An 18991-nucleotide genomic window follows, 5' to 3' on the forward strand; every position below is an offset into this window, starting at 1 on the left:
CAAAGTCATGTTAATTAATGAGACACACAATGTGTAAGGATCAAAGAAGCTTCATTTCAAAGAACTCCTGTTGCTTTAAAAATACATTTTTGATATGCTGTCATGTTATGAACTATAGTTTTCTGGGGGTTTTTACCAGCTGACATTTAAAATTGCAGATTCCAGTCCTATTTTGTCACAATCAGCTGCGTAGCATGAGGATAGTTTTATTGTGGTGCCAAATGCAGAACACAGCAGACAGAAGTAAAAAATATGGCAAGCCTTTAATGCTGAATAGTTCAAAGATAAACATGATCCAAAAAACAGTGGAGCCAGGAAATGCAAATAACAAGGAAACAGTAGGAACAATAATACAGGAAACCCAGGGAATGCATCCAGGAAACAATGGGAAACACAGAGAAACCAAGACAAGGAAACGTCTTGATGCATCATCCAGGAAAGTAAATCTCCAAAAGTTGATTCTGTTCATCAGGACGTAGTGTTTTGTGGGAGAAACGTTTCGTCACTCATCCAAGTGAGACAAGGAAACACACAAGTGGAGGCTACGTCCACACTAACACATTAGTTTTCTCGTTTTCTCTCCGTTTTGGCCTCCACACTGAGGCGGCGTTTTCGCTGGTGGAAAACGCATACATTTGAAAACATTCAAATGCAGTGTGGACAGCGAAAATGCAGACTTTCTAAAAAGATGACGCATGTTAGTCATATGATGCAGTCATGTAACCAATTAAACTAAGATAGCAGAGGGCATTCTACAGCAGTTGTTTTGTTTGCTCTCAATTTTACAGCCCTATTAAAGATTAATATCAGTTTGTACATGCTCCAGATAGCTTTTCTTTAAATTCTTTAACTCTCACTCGCTTTTGCAACTTTGTACTTTTACGCAGCAACAACTCCACCTCATTGTTAGTCCATTTAAAAAAAAAACCCGGTGCTTTTTCTCAACATTTTGCTGTAACGTTTCAAAGAGCCGCAAAGTAAATAAACGGCAGACAGAAATGAGGCAGGTCGAATCTTCTTGCGTTTCACGCATGCGCAGTGCTGGAACGTAAGCATTTTCGGACTCTGTGAAAACGACTGAAAAAGACAGTGTGGACGCGTTTTCAGATGAAAACGCTGTTTTGAAATCTATCTGGGCTAGTGTGGACGTAGCCTAAGTCAATACAAAGCACAAGTGACGAAAACTAGGAAGTAACTAAACAGAGAAGACAGACTCTAACACACAAACCTGACACAGAAGGGGATAAAAGGAAGGCTAAGAAAACATAAAAGAGACCATAAAGAAACCAAAAAACAAAGACTTGTGATGCACATGATACACATCAGGAATAAACAATACTGGTCAAACTAAGAACCAAAGGGTATGTTCAATAATAAGAATAAAAAAAAGTCCAAAACAGAAAACCCAGGACCATCACACCTCACTGCATTTCTTTTTCCTGTTAGCTGTTGGTTTAGTTTGCTGTGACTCTTTTGGCCACTGTGCTGGCGAGAAAAAGCGCAGTCCCATCAGTCCTGCTGTTCCCGCATAACTTACTGATACTAAGACTTGAGACAGGGTGATTAAAATGATAGTCCAGCAGCTCTCTGTATTACTGCCCTCTGTCAAGGCAAAGACTTTAGATGACACCATTAATTTAGGTTCATTTGTTTCAAGTACACGAGTGCACACATTCATCCTGAGCTCAAGCTAGATGACCATCAAGAACCAGCTGTGCAGTTTTATGTTTTAGATGATGGCTGTCTTTATTAATGGCATTTGTACATTAATAAACAACAATTGGAGGTTGTATGAATGAATCAAAACCAATCAACTTTCCACAGTTTCCACAGTTTCCACAGTGACCACTTTTCTATACAAGGCTCCACAGATCTGAGCTCATTTTTGAAATAAAAGCCAATTGTATGTTGTACGGTTGCTTTGCTGAAACCAGACCCTGATGTCAGTCTAAAGACAGCAGAATAAATTTTGTAATGGGATCAAAAGTTGAAAATATTTCAGTTAAACTTGTGGATCAGTGTTCAAACTGACACCTTAAAAGAATGAGTCAGCTGTGTTATAAGTGCTTATGAATGGGAAATAGTGAGTATTGAAAAGTGACAAATCAATCTTTCTGCTGTGGTGGGTGATGTGATCAGTTGGCACAGTAAACTGAGTGATCCAGGTTCTTGTTTTCTGGGTTGTATGTATTCTGGGCAAAGCAGTGAGCCGCAGCACGATCACACTCGCACACAGCAGCTTGACACGTATCGTTGGCCGCTGCAGAGAAAGAGCTGTGTCAGCACATGAATACACAACTTCACAGTAATAGCTAAACATCTAACACATTTAAACATTACAAATGTGGCGTGGTCCCATACATACATGGACAGTTGGAAATTTGTGATTTAAATACATTTTTTAAAACCCAGAACATTAGAATTTAACTATTTCTTTTGCCCAAAATGTGTGTGTGTGTGTAAGCCTGTTTAGTAAGACTTGTTGTTACCTGAGCAGGTCACTCTTTGATTATTGCAGGTAAAATCGAAATCAATAATGTAAGGAAGGTCTTCAGCATCCCCGCATCCAGGAATCTTTCTGCTATTTGCATAGCATTTATCGTGAATTTGGCAGCACCTGCAAATGGATCGGGAGGAGAGAGCATGTTTGAGACAATGTCAAGTTCCCTTCTATTTCAAAAACTGAAAACAAGTCTGATGTGTAGTGTCTGATTCCTACGCATCCACTCCATCTCGGGGGGTCCCCTTCCCTCTGAAGCCACAATAGCAGCCGTAATTGTTGTATCTTAGAGGGTTAACACCGGGCTGGGCGCACTGGATCATCGACCCAAAATGCCACATTGCCTTAGGCAGCACTGCACCACTGACCGCACAAGCTGTTAGGACGTACTCAAAAAATCGATTAGGAGAATTTATCTATTTATATATATATAAAATCTCTTGTAAAGGAAAAACAACAACAACAACTTTTAAAGCGATACAGTCATTGTGTAAAACACGACTGATAATAACGTACATAAGCTTTTTCATGCTTACCCGTGAGAAGCAGCAGCAGAGGAGGAGTAATCAAATTCATGGTTGCAGTCACATGAACCTGAAATTTGGTACAGCCTGCTTTTATAAGTACAGGTGAGAGGGGGTGGAGACATCTGTCAAAGACTAACATCAAATCTGATGCTCTGTTAGGCCAGCACACTTTGTTTTTCTTGTATTTCATTGGTAGAACATAACAGCATTTACTCGGTTTCTGTACTGTGTAAATTTAAGGTAATAAACCTCACTTTAGTATTTTTATGACATGCTTCTTAAACTTTGTTTAGAAAAATCAATATCAAAGTTTCAGTTTATAAATTATGCTTTTATATATGAACCACCAAATGGTACAGTTCAATCACATGTGGAAAGCACAAAATAATGGAAAGGAATATTCAAAGACCTAATTCTGAAGCAACAGGTGAGAGGTGAACGATCAAAGGAGTTTATTTCATCCACTAGTTGTTTTTCAGCAGCAGTGAGTGGTGGGATGCATAAGTAGTCAAACCATGCACTACAGTGAACTTGAACTAATTTATGGGCAGTGGGCACAAAGGCTTGTTATAGTAGGACAAAATGCGATTGGACAGTTAAGATCATTCCCTCAGCAGACTGGTGAACTTGATGTGAACCTGATGAGTAAGAGCAGACCCCAGAATCAGATTTCAGGTTCAATTAGAAGATCGGGGGATTAAATGCTATGAAAAATAACTTGATGTTTGTTAAATTAAAAATGAAAATCTAAATGTTCTTCCAAATGTTCAGCATGAGTATATACAAAAAAGCCATGACATTTTGGGACTCTTACAGCACATCGTCCACCTTTTCTGCCAGAAAATAAAATCCATGCCACGAGACCAGCAAAACCCTTTAAAAACCAGTTGGAGTTGGTACTAACTGCCCCTTTCAGACGCACTCTGACACGTACAGATATGCTCCGTTCACTCTCAGAACAGCTCTGCCAAACACAGTTTAAACACCTGTCAGAATAAACCAAATCAAAGTGCAGTGCCATTGAAAAAAGAGGAACTGGCAAAAAATCCTGACAACCAAAAGAAAACTGTGTATAATGGCTTCACTAGTAAAGCACAGATTCAAGTTCCTTCTATAAGGAAAACATTCAGAAAACGTTTATAAGAGCAAAATTATGGAGAATACCAATGGATCATAAAAGGTCTACAAAAAGCCTCTAATTAATTAGAGAATTTATAAAATACAGAAGGTTACATCAAAGATATCTGGATCACGTGTGCAGCTGAACGCACCGAGAAGAAAAGAAGGTGGCACTTTGAGCATTAGTAAGATCTATTAGTAAGGTATTAGCAAATACTTAATTCATCATTTATACATCATTACTGCTTCTTAGTATGGCATTTCTAAGTACAGGTATGTTTATCCATCTGTTACGTTTAGGCCGTTCACGTTTACAGCTGTCACTGCAACCGCATCACTGCTAGCAATAATCATAGTCATAATAATATATGTGCAGTAATAAACTGCTAAGCAGGACTAATGCTATATAAATGATGGATTAAGCATTTGTTAAAACCTTACTTATATCTTTCTGATGCTTAGTAGTGTGACATAAGTGGCATTGCTAAAAAAAACAAAACGTCAGTGACCCTTTAACATACAATTGCAGTTTGTACACAAATGAAAATAGCTGAAGTTATAACACTGTACAGAAATAGAGATCGACACCAAGTCACAAGTGATACAGTTACAGGCCTGTTTCTCTGCTTTTACAACTCTTCAAAATACTGGACGAAGTTGTCATTAACAGATGAGAACAAATAAATTGATAAACACAAAACAGCTCCGGTTCTTGATCACAACAAAAACAAAAACGTTTGTGAACCTGGTTTTGGAAGGATAGATATATCATTATATCTATATTTATCAGATAAATAAAAAAAATTTCTTTCTCTCTTTTGTGGGGCGAGTGTAGACAAGTATTGGGGGGATGTGGGGTTAATGGTGATCAGGGTAAACTGGTTTTGAGCATGTGGGAGGGATTAATAAGTGTGTAGGTATTCCTTCCTACTCTATTTTGGACTTGGCAATTGAGTTGGTATTTCATGTCACGTTTATATTTTATGTGTGTATGTTGATTTGTTTGATTTACATGTCTGGAGTAAAAGGTTATCATCATCATCATCATCATCATCATCATCATCATCATCATCATCATCATCGTCATCGTCATCGTCATCGTCATCGTCATCAAGGAGGCAGTCACCATGTACAAATATGTCACCATCTGAAGGTCAGTGAATGACTCACAGCTCAGACATTCATTTGATATACTGTGAAGACTGTATATAATTAAAATATTAATTTAATTATATATGCATTACATAGAAATCTTAAGGTTATAGCACAAAAAATATAATGTGAGATGAGACCTTGGTGACCTCATATCTGGCTTCAGAGACGTATATACGGTTATTTATGGGGTTAAGCTTTCATCACCATCACCTGCCTTTATATTTTATGCACATTTTTATATAATGAAAGTTTGTTACAATATTTTTTACTTTTAACTGAAAATTTTTCTTCTACTTGCCTCTATTATATGGTTGGTCTTTTCTCCCTGGTCACTCTGTGTTTCCATGGATTTGAATTGTTGGAAGTTGAATTAAAAATAACTCGTCAGCCTCACAGCTGTGTAAATAGCCAGCACTTACCACAGTTCCCACAACTTTCCACGGCACATTTCTGACGTGGGGTGTTTTATATGTGTATCTCATAGTGTTGTCACAAAAGGAAGCAGAACATGATGATGAATGTGCTGGACCTTTACAGCACACTGAGTAGTTAAAAAAATAAAGTTACAGACAAAATTACAGTTAGAGCTTTAAAAACTGAGAGAGATCAGTATCAGTGCCAGTATCAGAGTCACATAGAAACCTCTCCTCTAGGACTGCTGACAAATCACAAAGAGGACATCTATGACAAAAACAAATGCTCTCACGTGGATCTCTGCGGGTCACATGAGTTTATTTTAATTAGACTCGATTTTTTTCCCTCTACTGTGCAGTTTACATTTGTCAAGCTGATATTTACTTAGGTATTGCCAAAAGCATTTGCTCGTTTGCTTTCACACGTATGTGCACTTGAGTGACATCCCACAGGGTTTAATATGATGTTGGCCCACCCTTTGCAGCTATAACAACTACAACTCTTCTGTGAAGGTTTCCACAAGGTTTAGGAGTGTGTTTAAAGGTCAGCAAATATGTCTGGAGTTTTGATCTCCTCCATACCTGCTTCATGCCCTGGAGGACGGGGCTGTGGCCCCCCCACACCCTCTAGCAGATCATTACATGAAGGAACCTTTTAAAAAAACAAGCGCGTCCATGCTCACAGGTGTACACACGGGTGATCACACCCACAAACTACACCCTTTTTGGCTCCTACCTCAAAGCACACTGTGTTCTGTTGATCTTATGTGCTGCACAATAATGTTTAATATTTAGTATTTACTGTCATATTCCCATATATCATTGTGATGCTGTTTATTCTATTACTCTTGTTCTCTTCTGCTTGTTTTCTTTTTTCTTTCTCAACAGGTGATCCAGGTGATTGATATATGCATTTTTTTATTTCTTTTTCTCTTTTTTTTTCTCTGCTCATTCTGTTGGTTTTTGTTTTTTGCCCTTCTCCCCCGTCCCTCTTCTCAGCTGTTTCTCTTTCCCTCTTTCTTTCTCCCCTTCTTTCCCCCAGTCAAGTCTGTCCCGTATTAAGCAAGTGAAAATAAAATAAACAATAAAAGGTGAATCAAATGGACCATTACGGCAAGGCTGGGATGGTCAATTTGGTAAAGTAAATCCGTTGGGCATCTTTCTTTGCCTTTAGACAACAATTCTGATGACAAAAGAGCCAAACGGGACAGGCCAAAAAAAAAAAAAAAAAAAAAAAAAAAAGGTCAGCAAATATTTGTGGAAACCTGACATAAGTAACATGCCAGAACCTCAATGCGCATTAAGATAATCCCCCAAAGCTTCTCTTAATCTGCTTGAATTATTTTCTATAAATTCATTCTTCTTGCACTGTGCTACTGCTGCACAGTAACTATTGTAAGTGACCACAGGGAGGCAGTATAACAGCCTCCCTGTGCTGAGGGAGCTGGAGACCCAGCCCTAACCCTAACTTTTTTGAAATTCCCCAAATGTCCAAGAAATAACATCCCTCTACTCTTTAAAGACCTCTGCATTTTTTAATCAACATCTTTGACATCTTGGAAATCTTGAAAACATTCTGGAGACATTACATGCTAAAATGTGACTGCTCTGTAGTGTAGCTCTTATTTGATTCAGTGAGCAATGACTGGTACTCCAGGCCTGGAGGCTTTAGCACACCTGCTGGTGACTGTGACAGGCAACACTGCTGAGCCTATTTAGGCTGTCTGTGTCCGTGCTGTGACCGTAACTGCTGTAAACAGCCTTGCTTCACAAAGACCCAAAGAGTGGATCAAAGAAGACACAAAAATGATCTCTGGGAGACTCACAAAAAGCAGCAGTCTTAAAAGCATCATTAATAAAGAGAACCACCAGCAGAGCCATGACAGTTAAGTTACACCAGGATACAACTGTTCAATAGGACCGTTGCTGTTAGGCTTTGCTCTGTTGCACCAGTAAAACAACTGTATTCACTCATAGAAACTTTGAGATATGTGGCCTTCTGTGTTTTCATGTTATGCTCTCTTATTTTGAACAAAACTGCTGCATGTATACTAAAGCTACATATACTTGAGTGTTTCTCTGAGCAGAAGCAATAAAAAGACAACAAGCATTTCCATTTCCTGTCTCCAACATGACTCCTAAAAAGACAGCATTTATCTTCTCATGGACTCCACTAGTAACCTATTATGTGCTCCATAACTCAGCACAAGTCGTCCAGTTGTGGAAATGATTCCTCGTGAATGTTCAGGAAAAAAATCATCTCTGTCATTCTTAGCCTAATTTCCAGGCAATGTATGATACTAGAAGTGATGTGGTAACAGTGACTGCTGTACACGGTGTAACAGCAACAGACGGATAATTATCACACACTAAGGAGGAGGAATGGTGAATTAAGCACTTACCAATACTGCACCAATACCTTACTAATATCCTACTAATGCTTAACAGCCTGACATTGTTATAAAGTTACCCAATTACCCTATTTGGGCTTCTTTTTTTAAAATTTTCCTGAATAACGTGGTCTATAATGTATTTCTACATTTTCTGCTTACTCTGTGCTCCCTTGGGTTTGGATTACCTGGAGTCAAATTAAAACTTGAACATGCACCTGTGTAAATAGCTAACATTTGGCACAGCTCTCATGACCTTCGGTTGCACCTTGCTTGTGTTTGGTGTGCATATAAGATCAAAGGAAATTAAACTTTACACAACAGAAAAAAAAATCAACCAAATATAAAAAGCATTAATGTGTTTGTGCTTGCTCTTATATGCATGTGATTGTGTATGCACCTGTTGCTTATTTACAATACATGTGGATCCATATACGTTGTATAAGGTATTAAATAAGGGACTGGATGAGTCCCAGCAGCTGGTCAAAGCAGGACCACCTCTCAGTTGGACGGTCAATATAAAGCAACAGCTTTACCCCAAAGACCATTGAGACACTTCTCCAGTAAAATGCATCTGAGTCATTCTCTGCTCATTGTGCTCTTCGGCCTCCCAGCTCGTAAGTTTAAAAGTATTTGTCATGACAGCTCTCTTTCAGTGAAACTGATATCAGAAAATCTCCCAAGAGGCTTGAGTTTTGATTTTGCCTGATGCAATGCCAGACAGTTCTGGGATGTGAACCTGCTACATGTCTCTGTTGGGTCTCGTAGTGCTGGGTTATCGAGCTCTGTGGCAGTTCAGGTCCATGATCCTGTGCACGGTACCCAATAGCTGGCCAGCGCTGGACTACGCTGATTACGGCTGCTACTGCGGGCTGGGAGGCTCTGGCACACCTGTTGATGAGCTTGACAGGTAAGATTGCTGGAGTCGTACTGCTCATGCTGTCTGCCACGTTCTGTCCCCCAGTGAGATATCCACCTCTGAGTCTCCCACAGTCACTGTGAGTTATACGGTGTATCGCACAAAGTATTTAAACAAACTTAGCAGGAATAGCAAATAGTTTATGTAATCCAAGTGGATGTATCAAAAAAAATGTCATTAAACCCAAGAGTGTTTTTCTGCAGTGTTAATATCACATGTGAGGAGATTTCCCACAAACTGCACAACTGCATGATTATTACTTAGCTGAACACAGGCTGGAAATCTTTATTCACTCTAATCTTGGTCATGGCAGACACGAGTTAAACTTGTCTTTTCTCAGCCACACAAACAGTAGAAACCACATGAGGACCACAAAACTACTTAATTCATTATTTGAACATTAACAGTCCCATGAGCCTTTGTGCTCACAGTAACTGTTTCCTCAGAAAAGCCATTCAGTTGTATGTGTAAATTAAATCTATTGCATTAATGGAATTTAGCTAGAATTTACAGTGTTCAGTGAAAAGCGTTTCTTGTGCAACTTTGCTTTATTATCTCTTTTTGTTTTATTAATTAAAAGCTCATTAGATAAAATTGATTAGTGAACTCAAGGCGTTAAAAATGTCTCCATGGACTGAGCCGCACTGTTACAGACATATTTTTTAATGTTTGCTTTTTGCTTGTTATAGACACAGATAGATATAGATAAAGAAAATTAGTAAATTTAAAAGGGTTGCTTTAATGGTCTGTGTTTGTTGTAGGTGCTGTCAGGTCCACGACCAGTGCTACAGTGATGCCATGCAGCACGATGACTGCTGGGCCATCCTGGACAACCCCTACACTGAAATATACAGCTATAACTGTGACAAGGCCAGCAAAACTATCACCTGCCTGGGTGAGTGTTAACAACAACAGCAGTGTACTATCGATCAACCTTGTCTACAGCTAGATTTTCTCTTACTGTGTACAGCAAACACTCAACCGTCTTCTCTGCCTTTCCCCTTGTAGATGACAACGATCCGTGTGAGAAATTTATCTGCGAGTGTGACAGGAATGCAGCCATGTGCTTCAGTGAGGCTGGTTACAGTGAGGAAAATGCTGACATCCCGAGTGACCGCTGCCAGTGAGCTGAAGAGGGCATCATCATTTGAAAAAATAAAACATCAGTAAATGAATAGAAGTGCTATTGTTTCCATAGCTATTTATTTATTGTCCAAGAAAAGACTTAAAGACATACATGCACGTTTCATCTATTTCTGTGACACATCAGCACCAGTAACATCTTTTCCATCATTCTGGACTCCTGCCTGCCATGCAGGGTCTGCCTTGCTGGCGAGGAAGGGGCGGGGTTGTCATCTCAGGGCGTTCCCCTGTTCCTCATGCCCTTTTCTCACAGATGTAGCGGTACGTGATGTTACAGTCGGCATCATTCCACAACCTGCGTTCACGTCTTTCAGGCGGATGAAGCTGCCCGCAGTCCTCTCCATTCTCTCTGTATTCCCAGTCGTCTGGCTGACCTTCATCCCAGAAACTGAACACAATCAGAAGAGGGAGGAGAAATAATGATGCCACACACAGTGATGACTTCCTTCTGCCTCGATTTGTTCCTCCCACTCATCTGTCTTTACTTTTTTTTGTTACATTTCTCTTACGTTGGGGTTGACCTGTAGTCAGTTCCGTCCACCCAGCTCCACTGTCCCTCGTGATGTCGTTCCACGAGTCCGATCCAATAGATATACTTGATTGGAACAATTCTGGAAATGTAGTCCTAGAAGTGATTAAAAAAAACCCTTTGTTTAAGACTATGTGTGCTTCTTAACTGGCATGTTCACAGCAAGCTGATGTGATAAGGAGCTCACCAATTCCTCCGCAGTGTTCAGAACCAGCAGGTGTCCTCCGTGTGCTTTGCACTGCTCCTCTGCTTTGCTCCAGGTTATACTGGTGATGGATACCAGGTAACAGCTACTCTGGTAAGACACCCAGCCTTCGCTGCATGTCCCTATTATGATAACGATTAGCATATGTTGACTGTAAAAAGAAATAAAATCTGATATAAATGATTTAAAAGCATGCGGTTTAATACCTCTAACTGGGGTGAGCTCCTCTAAGGCGTCACTGTGAACTGTCATCTCGCCTTAAATGTGGAAAACCACAAAACGACAGCGCAAGATTGTGAAGAGGACTAAAAGGTTTATGTGTGCACATATTCAAACCAGATATCATTTTGTTTTTTAACCTGAACTGAGAGCTGATGTTGTTCCTCCATGGTTCGTTTTCCCAAGATACTGTTTGAGATCTGTGATTTCCCTGCTTAACTGTGAAACTTTAAGATAAAGGAATGATAGAAAGAAAAAGGTTAGATTCCTTTACAGTTATATAATAATATATGAATGAACCAGCTTTACTTGACTGTGGTCACTGTGGACTATAGTCGTACATTTGATCCCAGTTACCAGCAGCAGAATCAACAACAGCAGCACCAGCAGGCCATAGAGCACAAAAATCACAATCCTCTTCATACCTACAAACAGTAACCAACCAAATCACTGGAAACTACTGGAAACTACTTGATTAAAATGAAGTGACGTGAAAATGTTACCTGTCTTTGTGGTGTTTTCATGGACAGAGCTTCTATCCAAAGATCCAACCTGGTGATACTGAAGCTCCATTGCTGAAAGAAATCAGCTGATGCAAATGTGTGCATAAGTACTTAAAGCGCAGTTACCAGGATTCAGTCTAGAGACATGATCAGACTACAAGAGGTTAACCAAATGGTTCTTGTTTGTTTTTAGGCCTCATATTATGTTAACTATTAATGGTTCAATAAATAGACGCTGGTCTTTTAATAGTCTAAAAGCAAACACTTTCAAAGGTGTACAGCTAAAATTTGAGTTATTGTAAATTTAAATTATGTAAATACTTGTTGTATTTATTGATATTTAGATGATTACATTTATAACCCCCTGTGTCATGCACTAGTCTAAGCCTGCAAAGCCATATCAAGAGCAAACAATCCCAACCAATAAAACTTATCACTCACCTTGATCAGCCAGAGTATCTGCGTATCTGGACTCTGACCATGCAACCCCACAAAATCCTCCCCTGTTTAAAGAGAAACACATTCCAGGCACAGGAGACGTTCATAATGTGTTATAGTTATTTAAGGTTCATGAATCATTCTCTTGGGGTGAAGTTGAGAGAATTTAGGGGCTGTAACAAAAAAAAATGAAAGTCAAAAAAAAAAAAAACTAGCTACAGTGGTGTTGGGGATCTAATCAAATTTGAGTGAATTATAAACACAGAAAAGTACAATCAGATTTTGATCCACCATGCAATACCATGTGGAAAGGATCCCAAACATTACTGGAGCAGCGTGACAGACTACTTAAAGAAATTAGAAGAAAGCTTGCTTAAGACAGTTCAGGCTGTGCTGAAGAATAGAGGTGACTTTCAGGATCATTAGAAATATTTTTTTCCCTCCATATAAACTGTATTGCATGCTACATAAATTGCTGCACATAGACTGCTGGGGGACTCCCATGATGCATTGAGTTTTTCCTTTCCTTTCACCTTTCTCACTCACTATGTATTAATAGACCTTTCTGCATTGAATCACACTTGTTATTAATCTCTGTCTCTCTTCCACAGCATGTCTTTTATCCTGTCTTCCTTCTCTCACCCCAACTGGTCGCAGCAGATGGCCGCCCCTCCCTGAGCCTGGTTCTGCCCGAGGTTTCTTCCTGTTAAAAGGGAGTTTTTCCTTCTCACTGTCGCCAAAGTGCTTGCTCATAGGGGGTCATTTGATTGTTGAATTTTTCTCTGTATGTATTATTGTAGCGCCTTGAGGCGACTGTTGTTGTGATTTGGCGCTATATAAATAAAATTGAATTGAATTGAATTGAATTTTGCATTCAATATACAATATACAGAAACTGAGGGGAGGCTGAACTAAATTATATATAACAATATTTTACAAAGTTACAAAATATGAGAAATACCTTTAATAAATACAAATAGCCCAATTATAAATATTCAGGATATTATAGGGATTAAATATATACGAATGATACATATAGAAAACCTCACATCACATGAAATCAGAGAAAACAGATCACGGTTACAGCTGTGTTGTATTAATGTGAAATGCAGGCTGCAGTTCTCCATCTCGCCGCTTGGTGACACAGCAGAGCTCACAGTTGTCTGGCCTTTACGTCACGCATGTGTACAAACCTCTTCCGGTCTATTCGTCAGCCAGAAAGGAAAATGGCGGCCTTTGGACGTTTCTCTCAAGTGTTGCTGAGGTCTTCTTTGACCCAAACCCGGCGTCAGCTCTCTGCCACTGCCGGACACGGCGAGCAGTCAGGTAATTATAACGCTCTATTTTACACAAGTGGTTGCATTTAATTTGTTTTGGCTTTAAGACGACCTGTTATGTTAGATCCAGTGACCTTGCTGAGCTAGCTAGCGTTAGCATTAGCAGTAGCAATGCATCCTTGAGAGGAGAGCACGTAGTCGCTGCCCCCCGAAACTTGTGATTTTCTTGCATTTGTTGTTGTCTGTGTCTCACAGCAGCGCAGTCTGTTAGTTAATATGATTTAAAAGTGGAGCAGTGTGACGGAACAGCATGTCTTACGAGCTAAAGTGCAACAAAAGATGAAAGGATAGTCACAAAGACACCTGATAATCGTTATGACCGACAGCTTGTAAAGGAAGTATTTATTTCAACACGAGAAAGGCAGACCAGTGTTAAGATAAAGAGAGGATAGGCATGCGTTTTGAGCAGGAAGGAAAAGGACAGCTTTGAACTGAATTGACTTGAGTTGAATAATTGTGGAGATGCAAGGAAGTTGAACTGTTCTTGTATAAATGCACAGTTAATTTTGCATTTCGCATTGACAGTCTTTTAAAAGAGAGACTTTAAACCGTGTCTAACTATTCACTAAGTGAGGTCATATCTTACAGAATCTTATCAGAAATCTTACAGCTGAAAGTAACAACATGCATCCAGTGGGGCCTTTTTATATGGTGTATTTTTGGACCAGATTTGAATGTAACTGTCTTTTAGTGAGTTAAACTGGTTGTATTTCTTGGATTTAGTTCTGGTCAAGGGCATGCTCTGTCGACTGTCTCAGGGGCGTTCATATGATCTAACAGTGTCAGATGTCAGCACATTGTTATCATTTTACTTCTCTTTCGCTCTTCTTTCTATTGTTACTTGTTAGTTAAATAATTCTGATTTCTTATCCCCAGGGAAGACCTGGAAGATCCTCACCTTCGTGGTTGCCCTTCCAGGTGTTGGAGTTTGCATGTTGAACACATTCTTGAAGGAGCAGCACCACAGCCATGAGCAACCAGAGTTTGTCCCCTACACCCATCTCCGCATTCGCAGCAAGGTCTGACTTCATGAGACTTGTAATTTTAAGTGCTGCCTTTAAAAAAACATTATTTTTGACTTAATTATGTTTTTCTTATGCTTCCTCTCCCATTAGCGTTTCCCCTGGGGTGATGGCAACAAAAGTCTCTTCCACAACCCACATGTGAATCCTCTTCCTGATGGCTATGAGGGACATGAGTAAAAAACAAACCTCCAGATGTCACAGATGGGATCAGTCCTTGTTAAGCAGTTGTTATTGGACCACACTCCTATTCACAGTTTACTCTTTTCTCTTTAATCGTTTTACCTCTGTGCTCTTAACACAGGGCACCTGAACCAATAGCTCCTTTGTTCTGGACCATTATACAAAATGTCTGACTTAACATAAATAAAGTAACTTCTATTACCTCACTTCATGTTTCTTGTATGTATCCATGCAGTTTGACCCATTTTATTTCCAGTTAGAAAATAAGTAGAATTACCCAGTTGGGCTGTTGTTTGTTTACCCTGTACATGTCCTTGGCAGTTCCAATGCCCTGCTTTGGGTTTGCTCTGGCACTGGAATACTGCACCTTGTCCTTTGGCCTGTAGGTGCTGTTACAGACTCTGAGGAGGAGCCGCACGTCACTCATCCTGGCTGGGGAAAAGCTGGCGGTATTTTGTGACAATAATGTTGCCAGTGCAAAAAGTGAAATAGAACAGCCCAGTCTCAGTATGTTCCTCTACATTCTTGCTCTCAAACAGTGACCAGTCGGTATCCATGAAACAGTCCTGTCACAGAGACGGCCTGTTCTGGCCAGATTTTAACCTTTTTTGTGAGAGGTTTGGATCCAATTTCTAATTACTAACAGCAGTTTTATTGAAAAAGCATACTCACAAAGCACAGGAGTTACAGTTTGTAAATAATTATCATTCTTCAATATAAAGCTACTCTCATCGGCTGCCTTAGTCACGACAGGTAGCAGAGCATGTTGATTTCATGGTCACGGTCACGTGAATCACTACACTATGCAGCCATCATTGTTTAATATCGTTTGGTTTTTCTTTTAGATCATACACAAAATCTTAATAGACCCTGTTCATAGCAGACACTGAGAAGTCCTAATAGAGGAGCTGGCAGTAACGAGTGTTCTTTCCCCAGTAAAAGCTTTGATGTCTTGCTGAGGGAGTGCCTGCAACTCCAGCGCTGAAGCAGCTCTTGTGTATTGTTCACACCTGTCTTCCTCTGTTACACATAAAAGAAAAAACCCTTTTCTTTGTCTCACTCAGTAAAATCTGGGTCAGGCTTGTGCCCGTTCAGTCTGTGGCTACCCCCCCAAACCCGACATGACTCCTACGTTTTCCACAGGTCACCAGTGTCTATAAACCAGCTCCGTAAGCTTGTCCCGACCCAACAACCATTAACGTTATCAGTGATGATGTGATGATTCGCGCACGTGACTCGCTCTTTGTTACAGACTCCACCTCTTTCACGTGAACGCGCTTTAAGCCGAATTAGAAAATCCAGGGTTAACAAAGCTCGCTGATAGACAGCTCAATGACACCGTTTACCTTTGCCCGCTTCTGGTTTTTTCGAGGCTAACTGATGATGGGACTCGTGCCGTAACTAACCGTGGCATCGATCAAGCTCGGCTTTACTCCGTCTCGCGACCGCGGGTTACGATTTGATTACTAAATCTAGCATTGAAACATCTCGGATAACTGCGCGTCCCCGCTCCTCCACAAAGGGAAGATCAGTCGCACGCAGAAACCCGGATCGAAATCCATGAACGCAGACGGAGGTGAGGAGACTTTGTGCAAGATCACACAAACTGTAACAAAACCCCCAAAAAACAATCAAAACCAACAACAATCATCACGTGGTTTTTGACTCTCATTCGTGCACATTTATAGTACATTTATATTTCTGTGTTATTTTAAAACAGATTTTCAGATAATGAGGAAACAGGAGAGGGCGCATTTTTTCAGCTCCAAAGAGCAGGAGCTCATTCTGAAGTTGTATGAAGAGGAGAGAGAGATACTAACAGCTAAATCCAACACCACCAGTGCCTCTAAACTCAGAGAGGAAGCCTGGCAGAGAATTGCTGATAAAATAAATGCGTAAGGACATTTATTCACTCGTGTGAGTGTGATTGACCTATATTCAAATTATTGAATATAGACCCTACTGACACATCATCTTTATTTTTCCTGCTTCACAGGGTCTCAGACAGTGGCTACAAAAGGACATGGCAGCAAGTAAAAGTCAAACACAAGAACATTGTGCAAACAGGTGCAAGCACTTTGTCTTAGTTTTGATCTCAGCGAGTCAGCAGTTGCTTCGTAAAAGAGGTTTTTCTTTGTGGTTTTCTGCAAATCATTAAGTCTAAATGAATGAGTTTATGATCTTTGAGCTTATGAACTCTCCGCATCATTAAAATGCTTTATGCACATACATGCACTAGCATGACGGAGCTGTATAACATTCAGTGTTTCTCTTCCTGCACTGGCTCAGAGTCGGTAAAGTCCAGGTGTGTTACGTACCTGTCAAATCTGTCCCTGTGCAGCAAAAAGGAAAAGGGTTGCAATGATGAGAAACGAGGGCGGCTCGGCGACCCCGTCTCTGAACTCGGGTGAGGACGACGTGCTGCATCACAAAGACAATGGGCTGAGGGTGGAGGTTCTCCCTGGAGGCGCCTGTATTGACCCAGCAGCTGTGTCTGACAGCTCTTTCATGAGCGGTAGGTGAAATTCACGAGCATCCCTGCAAAAGTTTCCACATTGGCTTATTTAAATGTTTCTTCGCTGCTGCAGTGTCGGGCCACCCTGTCCTGCTGCTGCCCATAACAAAGACTGAACCAGAGAGCCTCAGCAGCGACGAGACGGACATTAGTGACACTCAGTTTGAAGGGGTGAGTACTGCTGCGCGTGCATCTCCTGGAGCTTTTGCCTGTGAGTACTTGGCGTGAAGACTGGATTGCTCTTTTTAACAGGACGTTCACGGCAGCAGCTTGCAGGAGGGTGCTAACGCGGCCGGGGCTACAGCTGGTGGCAGAAGCGGAGAGGTGAGGTCCATTTGTCACAGCTGTCCTGTGCTAATGAGAAGAAACGAATGCAACAAGAGCGCATGTTTTGTGTAATCTGATTCACAGAAGCAGACAGAAAACCTCAGGTCTCTCTACTGCTCCTACCTCAAGAAGGAGATTGAGAACCGGGACCAAGAGATGGCTTACAGAGCACTTAAAATGAGGAAGCTGGAGAAAGAAATCTTATTACTTGACAAGCAGCTGATGTGATTGCAAGGAAAAAACAAAAGTACTTCTATCCTTTTATGTGGAAAAACAAGAATTTGTTGAAATGACATGTTGCCTTTTACCCCGGCACGCTCACAGAGGTGTGTTTAGGTTGTAGTTGGCTGCAGCTGTAGGCAGCATAATCTCTTACATGCTGGTCAGGGTTGTAATGATACATGTCACTACCCTTTTTTTTTTGCAATATTGCATCACACAACTTATGCAACGGTGCTGATGCTGCCGTACACCGATTCTCAGACCACGAGAGTGTTTAAAGCGCACTGATGGAAGGCAGCATGGCTGCTTGAGGGTTCACAGTAGCATGTAAGTGGAGCCTGTGAGAGCACCATGTTCACTGTACTCTACCACAGCAGGTTTAAATGAACGAATGCAACAACAGATGGCTTTAATGTCAGAAGAGACTTTTAGGGCCTTTTATATGTATTTGTGACAACTGGTCCAAATCTTATGCTTAAAATTTTAAATTGAAATTCTCAAGCTCCTTGGAAAACATCCTGAGGTCCAGGAAAGATGTGACAGAGAGTTCTTGCTGATCCACTTTTATTAACCTTTCTCTGAAGTCACATTAATGGATGCCGTTGCTAAGCAGATGCAGCTAATGCAGTCGGTGTTCCACCAGAACCCTCGTTCTGTTTTGATGATTTTATTCCGGCCAGTTGTGGTTATTTATAGAGATACTTCATTAAACCACACAGTGTCTCACACAAGGAGACATCTTCATGACATGACAGATTTGTAACAGTTCATCATTTTCTTGCGGTTGCCTAAACGAAGCTCAGCGCGGGAGATTATGTGATGACTTGCGTCATTTCTCAGTCATGTTGGTTTTTTAATACAGGACGCTCCAGCCTATCCTCTGCTAAAGGATAGGAAGCATCTGAGCATCTTTAGCGTCCAAGGAATTTCACCAGCTCTTATCATGGCTGCCATGCAGATACATCTGAGTCACTTTGCTCAGTTGGAAACCTTCTACAGCAAAGCTGACTCTTTGTTTTTAATCACCAGCACGCAGAAAATTGGTGCTAACTGTTCTGTCACTGCTGGAGGCCTCCTAATAAACAGGCCGCTGGGTCACGTGATTTTCAAACGCATAAACTTCGCAGTTTATAAGAATCGTTGTCTGCTCGTTGTCTATGAACAGCTCTAACTCTCTGACATTTATCTCCAAAGAGTGATGTAAAAATCATGAGGTTCAGAGTAGAAAAAAGTCAACTGTTAATCATTATGTTGATTAAATATTAATTTTGGTAAAAGTGTGTCTGCTTAGTGTAACTATTACTACTTCATATCATCGCTGTTGA

The 18991-nt window shown here is 40.5% G+C and overlaps 5 protein-coding genes across 6 annotated transcripts; 3 read left to right on the plus strand and 2 right to left on the minus strand.

The window, feature by feature from the left end:
• Positions 1–2135: 2135 nt before the first annotated feature.
• LOC308404496 (phospholipase A2-like) lies at positions 2136–3076 on the minus strand (the record flags this gene model as incomplete). The annotated part of the gene is made up of 4 exons (XM_080894568.1): positions 2136–2260; positions 2490–2617; positions 2720–2876; positions 3037–3076. 4 exons carry the CDS (start codon positions 3074–3076, stop codon positions 2136–2138), a joined length of 450 nt encoding a protein of 149 aa, XP_080750694.1.
• A 5596-nt stretch (positions 3077–8672) lies between these two features.
• On the plus strand, positions 8673–10150 carry pla2g1b (phospholipase A2, group IB (pancreas); the record flags this gene model as incomplete). Its single annotated transcript, XM_080894823.1, has 4 exons — positions 8673–8721; positions 8873–9014; positions 9785–9918; positions 10032–10150. The coding sequence occupies 4 exons, from the start codon at positions 8673–8675 to the stop codon at positions 10148–10150; spliced, it is 444 nt and encodes a 147-aa protein (XP_080750949.1).
• A 17-nt stretch (positions 10151–10167) lies between these two features.
• On the minus strand, positions 10168–11740 carry LOC308404673 (C-type lectin domain family 10 member A-like). Of its 2 annotated transcripts, XM_080894824.1 has the most exons (7): positions 11623–11740; positions 11461–11544; positions 11260–11346; positions 11107–11157; positions 10883–11022; positions 10676–10791; positions 10168–10554 (listed from the first exon to the last, which is right to left on the minus strand). In XM_080894824.1, exons 1-7 carry the CDS (start codon positions 11690–11692, stop codon positions 10401–10403), a joined length of 702 nt encoding a protein of 233 aa, XP_080750950.1. In that variant the 5' UTR covers positions 11693–11740; the 3' UTR covers positions 10168–10400. The 2 variants fall into 2 exon arrangements, with proteins under 2 accessions (XP_080750950.1, XP_080750951.1); XM_080894825.1 differs by lacking the exon at positions 11461–11544 and having other exon boundaries at positions 11623–11719.
• Positions 11741–13227: 1487 nt separating this feature from the next.
• Positions 13228–14808, plus strand: cox6a1 (cytochrome c oxidase subunit 6A1). Its single transcript, XM_080895148.1, has 3 exons — positions 13228–13386; positions 14274–14416; positions 14513–14808. The coding sequence occupies exons 1-3, from the start codon at positions 13242–13244 to the stop codon at positions 14597–14599; spliced, it is 375 nt and encodes a 124-aa protein (XP_080751274.1). The 5' UTR covers positions 13228–13241; the 3' UTR covers positions 14600–14808.
• A 1030-nt stretch (positions 14809–15838) lies between these two features.
• On the plus strand, positions 15839–17876 carry LOC308404932 (uncharacterized protein). Its single transcript, XM_080895240.1, has 7 exons — positions 15839–16178; positions 16323–16497; positions 16599–16669; positions 16944–17117; positions 17191–17288; positions 17370–17441; positions 17529–17876. The coding sequence occupies exons 1-7, from the start codon at positions 16163–16165 to the stop codon at positions 17670–17672; spliced, it is 750 nt and encodes a 249-aa protein (XP_080751366.1). The 5' UTR covers positions 15839–16162; the 3' UTR covers positions 17673–17876.
• The last annotated feature ends 1115 nt before the right edge of the window (positions 17877–18991 follow it).

The sequence above is a fragment of the Rhamphochromis sp. 'chilingali' genome, assembly GCF_963969265.1.
Source record: "Rhamphochromis sp. 'chilingali' genome assembly, chromosome: 10".
Lineage (NCBI taxonomy): Eukaryota > Metazoa > Chordata > Actinopteri > Cichliformes > Cichlidae > Rhamphochromis > Rhamphochromis sp. 'chilingali'.